Source organism: Cornus florida, unplaced genomic scaffold (assembly GCF_030987335.1).
Source record: "Cornus florida cultivar Cherokee Brave unplaced genomic scaffold, ASM3098733v1 CherokeeBrave_3.0.0_Hap2_Chr06, whole genome shotgun sequence".
Taxonomy (NCBI): domain Eukaryota; kingdom Viridiplantae; phylum Streptophyta; class Magnoliopsida; order Cornales; family Cornaceae; genus Cornus; species Cornus florida.
The window spans coordinates 93,504,005-93,517,927 of NW_026775576.1; the positions used below are offsets into that span (position 1 = coordinate 93,504,005).

The 13,923-nt window shown below is 34.1% G+C and overlaps 2 protein-coding genes across 2 annotated transcripts; one reads left to right on the top strand and one right to left on the bottom strand.

Annotated features, from left to right (window-relative positions):
• Positions 1–1,123: 1,123 nt before the first annotated feature.
• Positions 1,124–1,510, bottom strand: LOC132314622 (uncharacterized). Its single transcript, XM_059813461.1, has one exon. It carries the CDS (start codon positions 1,508–1,510, stop codon positions 1,124–1,126), a length of 387 nt encoding a protein of 128 aa, XP_059669444.1.
• Positions 1,511–11,478: 9,968 nt separating this feature from the next.
• On the top strand, positions 11,479–12,452 carry LOC132315032 (uncharacterized). The gene is made up of 2 exons (XM_059813795.1): positions 11,479–11,896; positions 12,058–12,452. The coding sequence occupies exons 1-2, from the start codon at positions 11,557–11,559 to the stop codon at positions 12,435–12,437; spliced, it is 720 nt and encodes a 239-aa protein (XP_059669778.1). The 5' UTR covers positions 11,479–11,556; the 3' UTR covers positions 12,438–12,452.
• The last annotated feature ends 1,471 nt before the right edge of the window (positions 12,453–13,923 follow it).

The window sequence follows — 13,923 nt, forward strand, 5'->3', positions numbered from 1 at the left end:
GGTGGGTTCCGCATATATTCTTTCAACTTGATCAGCGCTTGCCTTTGCTCATCCCCGCAGGACTGTTTTCCATAACCCCTGATTGTATCGAAAAATGGCTTATAACGGTCGGATAACTTAGAAATGAAACGACTCAGTGCCACTATGCGTCCGGTGAGAGCTTGGATCTCTTTGATAGTTCTTAGTTCAGCATTTTTTAGCAACGCTTCCATTTGGGCTAGAATAACCTCAATTCCTCTCTTGTTAACCACGTGGCCAAGGAATTGCCCAGATCCCACGCCGAACAAGCATTTAGTTGGATTCAGCCTCATTCCATACTTTCTCAGCACGCCGAACACCTCCTGTAAATGTTTTAAGTGATGGTCCTTCTGTTTGCTTTTAATCACCATGTCGTCAATGTAACCCTCTACTGGCCTGCCTATTTTATCCTTAAAAATCTTGTTAACCAACCTCTGGTACGTGGCTCTGGCATTCTTCAGTCCGAACGGCATAACCTTGTAACAATAGATCCCTCGTTCGGTGACAAAAGAGGTCTTTTCCTCATCGTCGGGTCCATTGGGATTTGATTGTAGCCTGAATATGCATCCAGAAAGGTCAGTCGCTTATACCCGGATGTTGCATCCACCATTTGATCAATCTTTGGAAGTGGAAAACTATCCTTCGGGCAGGCTTTGTTTAGATTAGTGAAATCAATGCAAACTCTCCATTTTCCATTCTTCTTTTGCACTACAACCACATTCGACAACCAGTCTGGGTACTGTACTTCTCTAATGAACCCAGCCTCTAGCAATCGATTAACTTCATCTGAAATGATCTAGTTGTGCTCCGGGGCGAACCTTCTTTGCTTCTGCCTCACTAGCTTGACGTTTGGATCTACATTAAGAGAATGGCAAGAGACTGATGCGTTAATCCCTGGCATGTCGAGATGGCTCCAAGCGAATACATCGGCGTTCTGGGAGAGAAAATCAACCAATTGACCTTTTTCTTCCTAAAAAAGCCCGAAACCTACCTTCGTGGTCCGATCTGGGCTTAAATGATCAATTTGAACTTCAACCAGTGGTTCTTCGGTCAGCATCGGAAGATCCTCCTCTTCGTTCATGCTGAGGGAAGGCTTCTGTAATTGTTATTGCTCATCAGCAGATCGGGCATGAGTTTGTCCCTTCCCTGCAGCTTTTAGAGTTACCAAGTAACACTCTTTTGCTGCGACCTGATCTCTACGTATATCTATCACCTTGCTCCCGTCTGGACTTATGCATCTCATCACCTGATGTAGGGTCGATGGGACTCCTTGTACCCTATAGATCCATCCCCTACCCATCAGCAGATTGTAGGAGGGATGGATCTCCACCACCACGAAACTTTCGACAAGGTTTTTTTCAGCTGCGCGTACCATCAACTCCACTGTGCCGATCGGTTCTACCCGTTTGCCATCAAACCCCAACAGTGGGTTTTTAGTAGACTTCAACTCCTTTGGATTGATTTCTAGGCTATCAAAGGTGACCCTTGGCATGATATTTGCATTACTCCCCGGATCAATTAGCACTCTTCATACTAAACACTCAGCCACTGTCAAACTGACAACCAAAGGATCCTCATGAGGAATCTAGACTCGCATCAAGTTTGTCTTATCAAACCTTATCGGCGTTGTTGAGCTTTGTTGGTGCAGAGTGTTGACACTGCCTATTCGTCTCTTCATTTGTGCTTGTCGAAGACGCGTTCGGGTCAACTCTTCAGACTCTTCGGCTCGTTCAAGTCGACCATGAATGGCATTTATAATTCGAATGGGCTGAGTGTTTTGGTGATTCAGCTTTTGATTTCTTTTGACTTGCTCAATTGGTCGATTCTACTCTTGGGCTGGTCCATGAATATACCCTGCAAACTTTCCCCTAGTGATCAGCATCTCCACTTGTCTCCTTAAGTTCCTGCATTCATTAGTCTGATGACCAAAATTACTATGAAAAGCACAATGTTTGGATTGATCATGCTGCTCAAGTGGTTGTCTAATTGGAAAGGGAGGGCGAAACTTATCTTTGTTCTCTTGGTATAGCCTTGCCAGTGTAACTTTGAGTGGAGTAATCAGGTCATCCTCCCTGGGCCTCTTCTCTGTCTTCTAGGAGGTCTGACGTTGCGTAGGAACTTGCTTCTACCGTATTTTCGCTTTGGACTTCTCTTTCATGGAGATGATAGATGTCTTCCTAGCATTAGCTGCTTCTTCATCTTCCAGACGTACGAAACCATCAGCTCTTTCATTCAGCTCGCCCATTGTCTTCGGCGTGTTTACCACTAGACTGGTATGGAACGGTGTCCCTCAGGTCATAGCTAACTTGAACGCCTGAACTGCTATGGAAGGATAGCACTCTATCACCATGCTCTTGGTTAGGTTAAACCTGGTAAGAAAAGCTTAGAGACGCTCATCGTCATGCTGTTTCATGGTGAACAAGCTGGAGATATCTTTTGCCAGGCACTTATTCCCATAGTATTGGCTTATGAACTGATCACACAAGCTACGGAAGCTGTCCACTGAGCCCCTCGGCAGGTTCTTAAACCAGTTGAGTGCCAGTCCAGCTAAGCTTGTAGGAAAACATTTGCACATCAAAGGATCATTCTCTGTGTTCAGTGCCATTTTCAACTGAATGTGATAGACATGATCAATCGGATCGGTCGTTCCATCGAACAGAATGAAAACAAGTATGGAAAACTTCCTCGGGCCTGGAGCATTCAGGATCTCGTCAGTGAACGGTGAATCAACCGTCCGTGCTGCCGAATAGAGGGCCTCATTTTATCTTTCAAACCTTGTGACAACTCTTTGATCTGTAGATCTTCTTTCCGAACTCCTATAATCATATGTGGCCATTGAAGGCTGATAAGGTGGATCGAATGACCTTTCCTCAGTGAACCATGGCGAGTTAATCTTGTGACAATCAAACTCCATATCCTGTTCGTGATTGTGCCTTTCCTGATACGGATTGAAAGCTGTGTTTTCATCCCACCTGATATGCTCACGATGAGGATCGAGATGTACAAATCCTTCTCGATCCTCAGCTCGACGAGCGTTTGGCGGTAAATTCTCCATCCTAACCTCCTCGTGGTGGAGATTGACGTGGTGATCTCCTTCTTGCTCACCTTGATGTGCGTCATCAGGTCGCACGCCTCTTTCACCCACCGGAGAGGGTCGCGGCGCAACCGAAACCTCTTGATGTTCCATTCCAATTCTCAACTCTGCATTTTCTTTTCTCAGTGCCTCGATCATGTTCATCAGTTCATCAAGCTTCATCTGCTGGTTATTCTCCACTGGATTCGAACTCTCTTCTCCGATCATCATTCCGGATCGTAGCAAAGTAATCAACCGCAAATTTCTGTTCAGATCTCAGTTTTGCCAATGCTAACGCTCTAGATCTGGATTCTAGTGCAGCTGAATTCTGATCGTGATTAACCAGATCTGAATTGCTCCGGTGACGAACTTGCCAAATTCAGCAATTTCAGCGACTCTTGACCGCACAACTTTTTAAAACAAGCACAAATCAGAACTGCGTAGCTCGAACGCCAATTTCTCCTATCACAATTTCACAGATCTTAATTCTGCCTTCAACGATCAGGCTTCGTCTTCAAGCGCTATACCACTAGATCAAATCAATCTGAGTAAATCATCAATGAATTCTCATCATTTCCCACGGACGGCGCCATTGAAGATGCAAAAAATTTTCTCTCTCTAAATTAACAGAGTTTCATTACACTTCAAAATTTTCGATCCCCTTTTTCCTTCATTTTTCACCTATTTATAGATTATTTACAATGTTCTAGAAGATCCCTAACTAACTTTCTCCATTAGGCCCATCATCGAGGCTTTTGTATCCATCGATCCATTCGTCATTCAGGCCCTTATCTTCACTCTTCGGCATTGGGCTTGCCTCATGACAACTTGATTTGGGCTCATGTCGTTTGCCTGGCCCATTCTTCATCATGTGGGTTAGATCTGGCCCACGCCGTCTTTGGGATCCTCATAGGCAAAACTTCATATTCATTAAAATTTTCTTCATTCCTATGTTCTTCATTCACCAAATCTTCAACTAAACTCTTAGTTTATGCATCGTTCCTAAAAAACTTATGAATAGCGCCATTTTGAGACTGAATCAATTTTTTTTTTTTTTTTTTCATACCTAGATTTAAATTTTCTTATAGACATAATTGTCAAAAATCTTGCAAACTTAGAAATCTAAATAACAGGAAACACAATTAACATAAAATTAAACTTTAAAAAAACATATTTTTCTGAAAGAAAATATAGATTACCTCGATCTCAATGGCTCAATATGCAATAATATCATTTATAGAAAAACAAAAATACCTCATGAGATATCTAAATGATATGTCTTCAAGTGAAGAATTGCTGGAATCTGGATTGGAACTCCTGTATTACAACAAATTCATTTGTCAAACAATAATTCCATAAGAACAATTGATATAGAATTATAGATTTAAGTTCATCAAAATAATTTTTTGGTTTAAGATTTAAGTTCATCAAAATAATTTTTTGGTTTTACATTTAACTTCTTAATTTTTATTTTCTTTTCCTCTAGAAATGCAGATGTGACTTCTTTATACCATTTCCAGGATCTTTAATATATTTACTCCCTGAAGGCTGAATTACAGATGTGACTTCTTTATAATTTTTTGGTTTAAGATTTAAGTTCATCAAAATAACTACTTGAAGTCTTAAAGACTTGAATTAGAATTTAGAGTTAGAAGTAGAAAACTTACAGTGAACAATAACTGAATAAGAGATGATAATGATTGCGAAGAGAGTCTAGAGAGAGAGAGGACAGTAGAATAGAGAACGAGAGCCAAAGGAACTGAGTTTTGAACTTTTGATTTTTGAGGAAAAAAAGCTTCTGATTGTTGCAATCTTGCAGAGTAGAGAGAGAGAGAGAGAGTTTGAGAGAGAGGGAGTAAGCTTCTATTGAGTCTTTTTTTTTTTTTTTTTTTTTTTTTTTTTTTTTTTTTTTTTTTGAGGCCCCTTTTTGCTGCATTTGGTTATAATTTTTTTTTTTTTGGTGGCCTATCATTCTTGAGGTCTGATATGCTGCATTTGGTTATAATTTTTTTTTTCTTTTTTTTGTGGCCCAACATTCATGGGCCTATAAATTTTGAGGCCCCTTAAAAGATTTGCTGCATTTGGTTACAAATACATGGGCCTATAAATTTGGAGGCCCCTTAAATTCTGAGGCCCTAGGCGATTGCCTTAGGCTAGGGCCGGCCCTATGTTCTTATAAAAAATGTTTAAGTTTGGCAGTAATAATGTGGTGACTACATATATATGCCTTAATTTGTTCTTGCCAATCTGTCTAATGGATCTAGATCAACATATGTTATATAAAATAATATTGTCTTTCTAGAATTAGTGGTGTTATAGGAACATATCTGTATTTGCTTGGGGTTTGTCCAGCTCTTGGTTTCTATATTGTTGACATGCTCTGCTTATTGTTTAGCCCCCTTCCATTTTTATGATGATGATATATGTAACCCTTTGCATCCGCTCAACTGTTTTTACAAATTTAATGCATTCAGTTTAATTAAGGGTCTGTTTGGTAAATTCTGATTTTCATTTTTTTGTTGTGTTTTTATTTTTATGAAAATGGCTAGTTTTAAAAAATTGTTTTGTCATTTCTATCAAAACCAAAATAATATATACACACACACATATATATATATATATATATATATATATATATATATTTTTTCCTAGCTGGGACTCACACACACTGCCTCTACTGAGGTTTAATCCCCTGACCTACTTTTGGGAAGTAGAAGCTTTGTACCGTTAGGTGACATGCTTGTTGGTGTCAAAACCAAAACAATTTGGTATTGAATTTTTGAAAAAAGAAAAGAGAAATATGTTTGATAATTTTGTTTTTTGAAATTTTGACTCTTTTATTTACTATTCAAGAATAATTGAAAATTAATAAAATAACATTTTTAATTTTATCATTCAATTATAATAAAATAATTTTTTAATTTTAATACTATTTGAGTATAATTGAAAAATAATAAAATAATATTTCTATTTTACTATTAGAGTACAATAAAATATATATTTTTAAATTTTATTTACTATTTGAGTATAATTTTAAAAAATAATTAATAATTTATATACAGCTTGATTATATTTGAAAAATAATTAAATAATAAAATAACATTTTTTATTTTACTATTAGAGTATAATAAAATATATATTATTCATATTAATATATAATGTTGTATTTGGTCCAATTATGATATACCGGTCAATGTTTAGGTAAATTATACTGATGTCGCATGAGGTTTGCACAAATTACATAAAGTAAAGCGTTTGACCTTTATTATTTTGATCTCCCTTGAGATTTGACACGTGTACTCAACGACACCCCTTGTTGTTAATAATTTTTTTAAAATAACTAAATTGTCATTTCCTTGTGTTAAAAGACTTCAATAACCTTATATTTTGACATGAAATGACAAAAATACCATAAAATGCCATTGAAATATAAAATCTTAATTTTATACCAATTTTTTATTATTAAATTTTACATATATATATATTTTTTGTTAATGACATTTGATTAGGTTTCTTTTTAAGGGTTGATTAGGTTTTGTTTTGTTTTTTGTTTTTTTTTAAAAAAAGGTATGCTAATAAAGTGTTTACTAAAAGGGGAAAAAAAAGGTAATAGACTCTTTTGGTTTGACAATTATTTTATTTATTAAACTATTATTAAATTAGATAAAAGTATAAATGAAAAAAAAAAAAAAAGGTATGCTAATAACGTGTTTACCAAAAGGGGGAAAAAAAAGGTGATAGACTCTTTTGGTTTGACAATTATTTTATTTATTAAACTATTATTAAATTAAATAAAGGTATAAAATGACATTTCACATTTTAGAGAATATCAAAATAATAATAGTCAAATGCTCTATCTCATACGTAATTTGCTCTAATCTCATGGACATTAGTATAATTTACTCTATATTTTTCTACATGCCACAGGGCTAAAAAGGAGTTTCAAATTTTCAATACTGACAAAGTCTAAATAAAATAAGGAAAATGAGTTCTAAAATCCTATTAAAGGTCCTAGAATTATGAAAAAAAGAGTTAAAATTGATCAAAAATTAAAAATTCAAAACCATCCCAACAAGTACCATCTGTTAAATATTTTCTGCTCCGGTAAAACGTACAATGTAGATGTTATTTTGTGGTTATATATTCGGCACTTGGCCAATTTATAGACTACTAATTATATATGACCTTAGATACCACTTCCTTACCTTCCAAAATAGATTGAAGATGGAGAAATACAAGGTTGATGGTTCAAGTCCATCTCCATATATATGAGCAAGATATGTGTCTGTGAGAGTTATTTAACAAAATTAATCATTGAACGTTCTTGGATTGCTTCCATATATATATGCATTAGATATATATATTTTTTGACCCATGCAGTTTCATAACCATACAAGTAACTATTAAGGCCTTGGAATTGCTTTGATTGCAAGAAGCATGTACCCATGAATTTTTCAAGTGCCATTTCTGAATATTCTTTATTTCTCATTCATTCTCTGTAGGGATCAAGCCAAGCAGGCAAGATGAATTTCAGAATGAGGACATCCGCAAAACGTTATTTAAGGATGAGAAAGATGAGGACAGATCTGGGGAATGCCTAAAAGAACTTAATAAAATAGAGAATGGCTTCAAGATGGTTTGAATCTTTTGTCCGCCAAAAGGCTGATGATGGGGAAAAGCTGTTGCGTGAAGGATTGGAGCAGGCAAAAGAAGGGTTTGGCGAGCTAAAACATCTGACGTGTTAGGAAGCTCCACCTGACTGATATATATATATATATATTAAATCTAGATTTTATCCGTCTATCAAATTATGTAACTTAAGCTTGCAACTCGCAAGCCCTATGTCATGTTTCTTTTTCATTTTCGGTAACTACTGTTGTACAACGTATTCTGCCTCTCATTTTTAATTTGAAGTTGTTCAATTACAATTTGAGTTCAGATTTTCGATTTACTCTAGGATGATAAGTAACTCATTTCAATTCTACTTAAACAATCATGTATAGCTATTTCTATAGTTAATTCCTGCACCACACACATTGATAGAAGGATAACTTCAGCTAGGGCGTCCATGGAGCCGATTTACATGAGCTCACGTCTCACAGCCTTGTGTTCACTTGAAAATGTAATGCTTATGGTGTCTTATGGATCTCTTTTCATTAGAACAGAATTTAAAGGTTACTCGTCAATATTGGTATTATCAAATATTGAAACATCATAGTGAATGATATTATCTTTAAATTAATAATAGAAGTGTTTAAAAAAAAAATTGTTATCTAATAAATGAAAAAATAATTTAATTGTGGAAAGTACTTATTAGAATATGTCACCAAACAACAACTCACATATATTTTACTTATCGCAATTTTTTAACAGCTTTATTAATAAAAGTGCTTTTTCTATTCCAACAGCAATCCCAAACTAACTTTAATTAGATAAACTCTAAACGCTGAATATATTCAAATTGAATAATCAAATAAGACCAAATTAATATATAAACAAAGAAATAAGTCTATTGTTATAACAAGACAACATAGAAGCCTATTGTTATAAAGTAGACTTATTTCTCATCGAACTCAGATGGAAAAGTGAATGAGTATATATGAATTGAGTATTAAAACCCGTTTATGATTGCTTATCTACTGTTTAAAAGTGCTTTTAATTTGAAAAATTGCGTTTAAATATGCTTGGTAACCATTAAAAACGTTTTTAATAGTTATTAAATTTAGCTTAGTAAATCTTTTGAATGAAAGTAGAATTTTGAGCTTTTAATATGGCCTTTCGGGTAGAGATTGGATATTTTAGATAATTTTTTTTATTAGACAATTTTGTCCTTTTATTTTTTATAAAGACAATTACACTTTCTTCTTAACAAAGTTAGTATTATCAAATACGGTAACATTCTATTAAAAGATATTATTGAAAAATTAGCAATAGAAGTGCTTAAAAAAATATTGTTACCAAATAAATTAAAATATAATTAAATTTTAAAAAGTACTTAATAATATATCACCAAACACCTATTTTTTTTTTTTTGGACCAATCTGAACTCTGCTAGGTTTTGAGAAATCCCAGCCCGAATTGGGACCAATTTGTGAATCTAAAAACCCAAGTCCCAAAAGTTTTGGACTGGGTTTGGGTTGGGCTGGGTTAGACAGCCCAAGTTGCACCCCGGTATTAAGACAGTGAGGAGGTATGCACTAATGTTGGTCTAATGAGGTCAGGGAAGGAAATAAGTGAAAAAGACTAGGCAATATTTTTTATTCCAAAGTAAAAGACTCAGCAATGTTGTTTATTTTGTTGTCTTTGTATTAAGAGGGTTAACATACCAACATGCAAACTTCTTTTTTTTCCTCAGGTAACATGTACAGTAATTTTCTTTTCTCAGTGCCGTCTGCAAGGCATTGAGAACTTTGAGCACAGTATATAGTAGCAGCAAATGATATGAATCTCCATGGATTTGGGAAATATTCAATTAATTAGGCCTATTTTCGATCATTCTGTTTAATTAGGCCTAAACTTGTGGGTGTAAGTGTAATTTTTTTTTTTTTTTTTTTTTAAATTTACTTCAAGAGAAAGGACATTAAAGACATTTCAATGAAAAGTCTGAAACTGATTTTTTTTTTTTTTTTTTTGGAAGTTTGAACAATTGTTCTGGTTGAAATAGTATAGTTCTAATTGAATTGGATTGAAGACTTCTCAGGGTACTGGTGAATCCCACCCACCTTAAACCCAGTGCATTGTAGAGAATTTAATCAAACTGAAAAAATAATTATTGCTAGTGGAGTAATGAACTTAGTTGAAAACCTGAATAAAAATAAATAAATAAATAAATAAATAAAGAAAAAAAGAAGAGGAACTAAGAATTTAATATTGCCTTAAGAATATTTAATAGGAATTTGTTGGTCTATAAAAAAATAGATTAGCTAGTAATTTGTTCTTGAGTGCATGCTTTTATCTAATTATGTGGTCCTTAATGGATAATTCTGGAGAGTACTATTGCTTTGGCTTCTTGTTTGTGTTGGTCTTTTTGGAAGTGCAGGATGGGATCCTCAGAGTTGTGGAAAACTCTGTTTCTTTAAATGAGCTGCCTAGGGTCAGTAGCGGTGAAGCTATGAAGAAACCTTTTTTAGTCATATTTTTCATTTGCAAATGTGGCATGGGCTTTGGCTAGCAGCCGTGTGGGCCCACATTTGGCCGGCCTTATTGTGACTAAATTTTTGGCCTGCTGTTCTAACTAAGAGACTTTACAAATACTACCCAGATCTTAAATATATTTAAGCTTTGAAATTAATAGAAATCAATACAATTAGTACAAGTAATGTGACCTATTACTATTAGCAACTTCCTTCTTTCTTTCTTTTATTTTTATTTTTTAATTTATTTTTTTGGCAAAGTGAAGGCTAGATGATTAAAGTTTCTTCCAAAGCTAGAAAGCTGTAAGTGCACCAATTTCATTAAGTACCTATATCTTGTCAATTAATCATTTGTTTCCAATAAAAACTAATAATAATAATAATACTAGTCTAGTTCTATAATCGTGTCAATATTTACTAGTAAAATTATTTTTTTCGTGTTTAGGGGTGTACACGGTTTGATTTAAACCGGTTTAAAAGTTTTTTTGGAACCAAACCAATTCTAATGGATTCATAAAATTTGGAATTGAACCAAATCATTTGACCAAAAGAACCAAAGCAAAGCAAACCAAATCGTGAAAAACCGGGTTGGTTCGTTTCGGTTTCACGGTCTCTCTTTTTTTTTTTTTTGGGTTATAGAAGTATTCATATTTCAAAATCCACCGCATACACAACTATAAACCAATTTACCAATACATTCAGAATTATTAATATATTCAGAACTTTTAATTCATTCTTTTTTTAACACTTCTGAAACTAAAGTGAATAAATTCAGAATTGCTAATAATCTAATATATTTAAAATTATTAATTCAACAACAAACAATAAGCCATAATTCAAAATTCAGCCACTAAAAAAAATAAATAAATCATATAATAAATTGAAAAGATCTAAGAAAATTAAGAGTGAACCATAGGATTGATCGTTGTTCCTAAACTTCTAACTAATTTGAATTATAAGATTATATTATATTATATATATAGTATAATTTAACATATATATAAATAAATATATATATATATAATATAATTCCTATCTTTACGGTTTAACAAATTTAGAACGGTGAACAAATCAAACTGACCGATCAGATTTGATCCGGTGTAATTTTTCAATTTGACCAGACGTTTATACACCCCTAGTCCTGCTGCTTCTAGCTTGTATTTTTAATCTTACATGAAACATATGGAATGCGTATGGTTACACGCGCGAGTGCGCACACTCTCTCTCTCTCTATATACACAGGAGTATTTTTCCTCCATTGCTGGTCGTGAAGTCCTGATCGAATTGTTCAGTCGTGTAAGAACAAGGTTCTAAGTCTACCAGTCTGTTAGGATGTCTCAACTACATACATCTCTCCACTTTCACTTAACACCTATAAATCGCTCATCTCACCGTGACCTTATTGTGAATTCTCGAAACTTCTGTCCTTCAATTATCACAGGGGCAGAGAACTCATCGCGGCTGTGCTACCCGAGGCTTTGGGAAAGTCGGAACAGGAGAGCACTCATGCTGATCGCCTGGACTGGCGGTGTTAATGAATATGGGAAGCGTGATCACGAGTCTACTCAGAATGAAGCTGAAGACAACGACACCTATGCTCCTCCTCATAAAAGACACGAGAATACCGGTCGTGATTTTGTCAAGCAGAGTGGAACCCAAATCGATTCTTCAGGTTAGTATTCTCAATTTATTAACTTCAGGTAAGTACTAATGCTAGAACAAACTAGCTAACGCAATTAATGGATGATGATCTTATTATATAGTGATGATATATATATATAAATTTCAAGTACAATTTCTAAAGATTTTTTATTTATTTATTTTTAATTACAGATATCGTGAATTTCATCAACATATCAAATATTCAGAATCAAGCGATCTTCAGACCGTTAATTAATTGTCATATCACAAAGCAAATTTGGATGGAGTTCAAAAAAAAGCTAGAGTACAGACTTCGGAAACGCCTAAGAGAACTCACAGAAAATGATGTCAATAGTATGGAACATGTGTTAGAGATGGTTGATTTATTGTATCTTCTGAAGATGTTCAATATTTCAGATCCCAACTTTGAAACTTTTGTCCAAAAGGCTGATGATGGGGAAAAGCAGTTGCGTGAAGGTTTGGATCAGGCAAAAGAAGGGTATGACAAGCTAAAACTTGCGGTATCTGACGCGTTAAGAAGCTCCACCCGACCTGACTCATATATGTATTAATTCATTAACTCTGCATTTTCGCAAATCCTATGTATGTGTGTTTCTTTTTCATTTTCAGCATTCCTACTCCTGTTGTACTGTGGTCTGTTTCATCTTTAATTTGAAGTTGTTTATTAATTACAATTTGGTTCAGATTTTAGATTTGGCTAGCTGCTAATTAATTAGTCAAAATGATGAGCAACTATACTGAAAAAAAAAAAAAAAAAAAAAAGGCTCTACACTACATATTTTGAGATCTTTATAGTAAGAACATGAACTACTACCATTTTATTTATATAATCCTGTTTTAGCAATATCCATAGTTAATTTCTTTCGCCATATTAGTTAATTTGGTAACTTCAGCTGGGGTGTAGGCGTGGAGCCAATTTACATGTACTCATGGCTCAGGTTTGTGTCCGGCCACTTGTAGATGCAACGCCCATTGCTCTCAGTGGATCTCTTTCGATTATTCCTTTTAAGATTAGTCAATGAAAAATTTAGAAAGTCCACTATTGGTAAATTTTAATTTATTAACTGTTTTAATTATTTGAGTTGACAAAGAAAATTTTCAAATTAATTGTAAAATTACCAACAATTGACAAATGAGACTAAGCTGAAAAGTTTGTATGTTGTCTACTGTCTCCAAATTATTGTCTTGTTGTACTATGTTAGTTGAAAAGAATAATTTTTATTTTTATTTTTATTTTTTATTTTTATATAATTTTATCATTATTCAATATAGGCCCCTGTTATCAATTCTTGGCCTGGCCATAACTCTCCGTCCAAAATTAAAGAACACAGTTAATGTGAAAATAGTAAATGCATCAAGTATTACTTTCTTCTTCTTTGATTACTCTCTCCAAAATCAAATGGAAAAATTGAATTTTCAATTTCGACTAAAGGATTTAGGGACGTCTCGATGTTGGTTTTTCAGAAAATGAGGTTTTTGCAAATAATTTACTAAATTTCTTTAACAAAGTTTTCAACAAAGGAAAATAATGGTTTCAATTGATCAAAGGGGGGAGAATAATTGATGGGTTGACATAGATTTTCTACAATTGATGAGATAAGAGGGGGAATCCAACAGTGAGAGAGCAATGGTGTGTACTGTGTTTTTTTAATTTTATTTTTAGGATACATTCGGACACATATTCAATCATTTTGGTCAAATTAAATATCTCAATACTCCTACTTTAAAAATTAATGTATCATAATATCATTGAATCACTTGTCTTTTTGTAATTTTTTAAAAATAGATACCAAATTTATTTATGTAGTCTAATTGAACTTTGCCATGCAATATTACTTATAAGGTGAAAGCTCATCCTTGAGGTAAGGAGATGAGTATTGTTCCTCAACTAGGTAGCTTGCATGGGGGACAATTCTTTCATACGTGGTCCAATCAAACAGTAAAGTAAAATATTGTGATCCAGTCGTATAAGAGTTATAATTTCTGAAGGAAAGTCTTGGGTTTGAGTCAGAGACAACGTGCGTAAATAAATTGTTT